Consider the following 5,850-nt stretch of genomic DNA (forward strand, 5'->3'; position numbering starts at 1 on the left):
CCAGGTTTCAGGGGGGCCGAGCTCCGTGAAACAAAGTATCGTGAGGCCCCACCGAGGGTCTCCTGAGCCTTCCTCCCAGCAACTCCCCCAGTCTTCTCTCCAGACCAGGTTTGTTGTCCCGAGTGGGGATAATGAGCGAGAGCTTCTTACGTTTCAAAACACCCTCCTCCCCAAAACAGCAGGGCGGTCGTGCCTTCCAGAAGAGGGCTTCCTCCTTCCCAGCAAACTTGCACGCCAGAGGATTCTTATTTACATGGATGTTATGGGTCTTCGGTGTAGCCTTCAGAGCCAAACTCCCTGGACGAGAAAGTTCAAAGATTGCCAGCACTCACAAGTTTATTAGCAGTTGATGGATACTTTGCAGAAACAAGTTAATGCCTGATGAGTCACCTCTGCTTGGAGCCCTTGTCCCTCTCTTGTTTTTCCATATGTTCCAGAGTGTACGCACGCAAACACACACATGCTCACATAACACACTCACACGTGTGCTCACACTCACGGACATGCAGCCTCTCTCACACTTGTGCTTTATAGAACCATGGGTCGGGGGTGACAGGCCAGTTTTCTGGGGTTGATTTTCGGGGGGCGATTGAGAGCGAGCAGGGAGCCCTCAGCTTCCCCATTTCGTGTAGCTGGGTAGGCGTTTGAGAAGGCAGTTGTGTGTGTGTGGGGTGGGGAGGTCTGTAGGAGACGGCGGCCGCTCAGAGTGGGCGACTGTGTGGCTGCCTCCGTGGCTCACAGTGCACATTTGTGCAGAGTTAGAACACCTCCATGCGAGACAACTGCTGCTTAAAAAAAAAAAAGTTAACGAAGCTGACTGGTGCCCAGGTCCCGACATGCCGGTAAAGGTTGGAAGCAGCTGTGTGCGGAGCTGCCCTGGGTGTACCCAGCCTGCTGGGGCGGCAGGACACGGGTCCCCGAGCCCCCGAGCTCTCCTCCACCCCCGGCTGCCAGGCTGTATGAGCGTCGACCCTCAGTCGTTCCCAAACCAAAAAGGCCAGACAAACCAACACAGAAAACCCATCTCACAGCCAACCCCCACCTTCAGGCCCTGAACCCCCAGTGAGTGAGAAGCGAGGGCTGCAGGGGAAGGCAGGAGGCCTCTGCCGCCTGCCTTTCCCCATTTTTTGTTAACAAATACAAGACTTCCGGTCTCCGCCCTGCCACCACAAACCACAGCGTTCCTGCGTTCCTGCAGCCTGGCCCGGCCGGGGAGATTTATGGTTCCCAGTCTGAGGCCTGCCCTGCTGGCTCCAGCTTAAGAAGGAGTTGGAATGCCAGCCGCTGGGGCTCCCTTTCCCTCCATATGATCACCCCCAGCCCCCCTTTAAAGAGCTCTGAGCGCCTGTTAGGAAAGTCACCTTCCCAGAATCACCCCAGCCTCCTGGCTGCCTGGGAAGAACCAAGTCTAGGGGAGCTGGGGGTGGGGGTGGGGGGGACCTGGAGGGGACAAGGCAAAGTGTCTACATGCTTCTGGGGAGGGGGGGGGTACAACAGGCAGAGAAGGGCACTCAGGGAAGGTGAACCCATTGCAGACACACAATCTTCTGTCTGGGCTGGAGGAAGCTCCGTCAAGGTAGTCTGGGTTAACCCCAATCTGCGTGCTGGCATTTGGCATTTGGACTGAATTCACCCTTTGTGTACAGAGCTGCTGCTGACACACACACTGAGAGCTGAGTTCTGTTAGGAAGGTAGATGTTTTTGCCCCAAACCACCTGCACCTCCCATTTTTATCCGATAGCACTCCTTTATAACCGAGGCGCTGATCGGAGAGGTTGGTGACAGACAGAGACACCGCCTCGTAGGGGACCCTGGAGTCTGGAGGCTTGGGTTCTGGGTCTGGCTGTGTCATCTGTGGGGCCCGAGCAGCAGGCTTTTTTTTTTTTTTTTTTTTTTTTTAAGATTTTATTTATTTGAGAGAGAGCATGAGAGGGGGGAGGGTCAGAGGGAGAAGCAGGCTCCCCGCCGAGCAGGGAGCCCGATGCGGGACTCGATCCAGGGACTCCAGGATCATGACCTGAGCCGAAGGCAGTCGCTTAACCAACTGAGCCACCCAGGCGCCCCCGAGCAGCAGGCTTTCTGGGGCCTGGTTTTCTTCCTGAGGAGGACCAGGGGCTCTTAGAGCAGCGAGCTTTTCAGGTTCCATTGAATTTAAAGGGCCATCTGGGAGGCCTTTTTGCCCCCAAAACCGGGACCAGTGAAGTTGCTAAGGGTTCCCTGGCTTCTGAGCTCTGCAGGGATGGGGCTTCCTTTGGCCCCACAGGCAAACATGCTGGCGTCCTGGGTCCCTGACCAGTTGGGGGCAGTGGAGGGAGGAGGCACCCCATGAGCCCCGTGTCTAAAGGCGGGCTCTTGCATCACGGGGCTCCAGCACTAGGACTGCCGAGCCGGCCGCTTATCCAGCACCACCGTCACCTCCTCTGTCTAATGAGAGCCGAGGTGGTCTTGGGTCTACGTGTGTATAGGTGTGCCTTGATCGGTGGAGGAGGAGGAGAACGCCAGCGCCCATCACCACCAACCGTGTCTGCCGTCTTGTTTTGTAGATTCCCAACTTCTTCTAGAGCCTGGGGATCGGTCACACTGGTGCGTGGTGGCATACTGGGAGGAGAAGACGAGAGTGGGGAGGCTCTACTGTGTCCAGGAGCCCTCCCTGGATATCTTCTATGATCTACCTCAGGGGAATGGCTTTTGCCTCGGACAGCTCAGTTCGGACAACAAGAGTCAGCTGGTGCAGAAGGTGCGGAGCAAAATCGGCTGCGGCATCCAGCTCACGCGGGAGGTGGACGGCGTGTGGGTGTACAACCGCAGCACGTACCCCATCTTCATCAAGTCGGCCACACTGGACAACCCGGACTCCAGGACGCTGCTGGTGCACAAAGTGTTCCCCGGCTTCTCCATCAAGGCGTTTGACTACGAGAAAGCGTACAGCCTGCGGCGGCCCAACGACCACGAGTTCATGCAGCAGCCGTGGACGGGCTTCACCGTGCAGATCAGCTTCGTGAAGGGCTGGGGTCAGTGCTACACCCGCCAGTTCATCAGCAGCTGCCCGTGCTGGCTGGAGGTCATCTTCAACAGCCGGTAGCCCCGCGGGGGGACGATGGGGCGGGAGCCGAGCCGGCCCAGCCCAAACTACTTTGCTGCTACTACGTTTCCTCCCGAGTGCTTGCTTTTCATGCAGACTCCTTGGTCGTCGTGCGTTGTTGTTGTTGTTTTTCTCCCCGCCCCCCTTCTTGTTGTTCTTGTTTATGTTCTGTTTTGTTCTTTGAGAAATAGCTTATGAAAAGAATTGTCGGGGGGTTTTTTTTGGGGGGGGGGTGGTGGTGGCGGGGTATGGCTGGCAGAAGACCCCAGTAGGAAAAGCGGAAGCAAGAATCCGTACCACCAAACATACAAGGATGGGGAGCAGGCCGTCACCTTGGGGTCCTCGATTCCCTCGTCAGGGCGGATGTGAGGGCGAGTGCGCGTGTGTTTCTTACGGGGCTGTCTCTGCGGGGAGGTCGGTGCTCCAGGCGCTGTCTCTCCTGCCCTTTGGACATGCTCAGCGGGCAGAGGCAGTACCTGGGCAAGCTGGCAAGCCGGTAGCTGGGGTTCCAGCAGCTGCCAGAAGCCGGGCTCTGTCCCGCTCCCCCCACCCCGCTTCTCCCCGCCCCTTCTAGGACAGGGGCCTGTCTGCAGGCTTCTTAGAAGCAACGCTGCAAAGAGGCTGAACCAGAACCAGCTGTTCCATGCTTGTCTTCCTCCCCGTCCAGCCACCCTGCTGTCCTTGTCGCGTCTTTCTTTTTTGGCCATCTGCTCCTGGATATCTCTGAGATGGGCTTCCCGAGGGCTGCCCGGCCTCCCCGGGGCAGTATTGCCCACCCAGGGCCCCTCCCAAGCCCCTCAGCCTCTCCCCTCCCCTGGTCACATCAGGTTCCCCTCCCCTCCCCCCACCCCACCCCACCCCTGCCCCGGACTCAGAAAACCAGCTCAGCACTTTCCTCCCCTCTGCCGCCTATGTGTTGAGCTCTGCTGTTAGACCAGCGAGGGGAGCAGCCCTGGGAGGGAGACTCCTCGGCAGCCCCCCTTCCCACCAAGAAGGATTCGGTCCATCATAACCCAAGGTACCGCCCTGGGCTGACACCTAACTCTTTCATTTCTTCTACAACTCATACACTCGTATGATACGTTGACACTGCTCTTAGCTCAATGAGCATGTTTAGACTTTAACATAAGCTATTTTTCTAACTACAAAGGTTTAAATGAACAAGAGAAGCATTCTCATTGGAAATTTAGCATTGTAGTGCTTTGAGAGAGAAAGGACTCCTGGAAAAAAAAAAAAAAACCCTGAGATTTATTAAAGAAAAAATGTATTTTATGTTATATATAAATATATTATTACTTGTAAATATAAAGACGTTTTATAAGCATCATTATTTATGTATTGTGCAATGTGTATAAACAAGAAAAATAAAGAAAAGATGCACTTTGCTTTAATATAAATGCAAATAACAAATGCCAAATTAAAAAAGATAAACACGAGATTGGTGTTTTTTTCTATGGGTGTTATCACCTGGCTGAATGTTTTTCTAAAGGAGTTTATGTTCCATTAAACAATTTTTAAAATGTATACTTGATTCCATGTCCTCCAGCTCCTTTTTTCTTGTGGTGGGAGGGGAGTAGGGGGGAGCGTTTCATCTCAGCTGTTTGGGAAGGAGGATGGGATGCGGAGGTATGGTCCCAGGAACCTGGGCCCCTCCAGTTTCTGCTTGTTACTCCGTACTTGACATCACATCCTGAGCCCCACTGCACCTTTCCCAGAGGAAGGTCACCGTCACACTGGATTTCAAGACCCCTACCTTGGGGGCTGAAGCCATGGAGGGAAGGTTGATGGGAGTTGAGTGTTAATGGTGGGCAGAGGGATCATGCCACCTTGTAGGTCCCTCCCAAGCTCTGTACTGGGCGCTCCGGGAGGTGGAGTTGACTGCTGGCAACCCAGTCCAGGTCCTATTCTGCGATCTCTCCCCTATTCGTCCTGCGACCATCCCAGTGGCACTTGCTGCTGAATCACCTGGTCCTGCCCCTGGGATTTCTGCTGTTGGATCTAAGCCAGGTTTAGGATTCAAAGACTCTGGCACAAGCAGTGGGTCCAAACTGGACCCCAAACAAGGTTGTGTAGGTGTCTATGTTTTGAACCTAAGATCCAGGGAGGGGGTCTCTTTGAAGTGGGGGTTACGGTTTTGGGATATCACAGGAGCGCCTGGGTGACTCGGTTAAGCATCTGCCTTCGGCTCAGGTCATGATCTCAGGGTCCTGGGATCGAGTCCCGCATTGGGCTCCCCACTCAGCACAAGTCTGCTTCTTCCTCTGCCCCTCCCCCTGCTCGTAGTCTCTGGGTCTCTCTTAAATAAAATCTTAAAAAAAAAAAAAAAAACCCAGAGGCGCCCGGGTGGCTCAGTTGTTAAGTGTCTGCCTTTAGCTCCGGTCATGATCCCAGGGTCCTGGGATCGGGCCCCGCATCGGGCTCCCTGCTCGGCGGGAAGCCTGCTTCTCCCTCTTCCACTCCCCCTGCTTGTGTTCCCTCTCTCGCTGCCTGTCTCTGTCAAGTAAATATTAAAAAAAAAAAAAACAACCCAAAACATTTTGGATATCACAAACTGATACATGATACAATTTTAAAAAACCTTTATGGAGGGCCAAAGTAGGATTATCAATACTTTATTTTGCCAAATGATGACACAAAGCCCTACAGCCTACTGGCATCGCCGGCTCATTTAAGAGAATTACAGTTGTGTAGTGAGAAATACTAATGCATGTTCATTGATGCTTGAGCATGAGTGCCAGATGGTCTGGGCCAGCTTGTTCACATGAGGT

The 5,850-nt window shown here is 54.2% G+C and overlaps 1 protein-coding gene across 2 annotated transcripts in view; it reads left to right on the plus strand.

Moving 5' to 3' along the window:
* Positions 1-4,606, plus strand: part of SMAD7 (SMAD family member 7) — a 31,213-nt gene extending 26,607 nt beyond the window's left edge. For both annotated transcript variants that reach the window (XM_081801270.1, XM_081801269.1), the window contains exon 4: positions 2,544-4,606. In XM_081801270.1, coding sequence (XP_081657396.1) covers positions 2,544-3,082 — 539 coding nt within the window. In that variant the 3' untranslated portion in view covers positions 3,083-4,606. The remainder of the gene's footprint in view (positions 1-2,543) is intronic.
* The last annotated feature ends 1,244 nt before the right edge of the window (positions 4,607-5,850 follow it).

This window comes from Leptonychotes weddellii, chromosome 13 (assembly GCF_054177405.1).
Source record: "Leptonychotes weddellii isolate Sample4059 chromosome 13, ASM5417740v2, whole genome shotgun sequence".
Taxonomy (NCBI): Eukaryota; Metazoa; Chordata; class Mammalia; order Carnivora; family Phocidae; genus Leptonychotes; species Leptonychotes weddellii.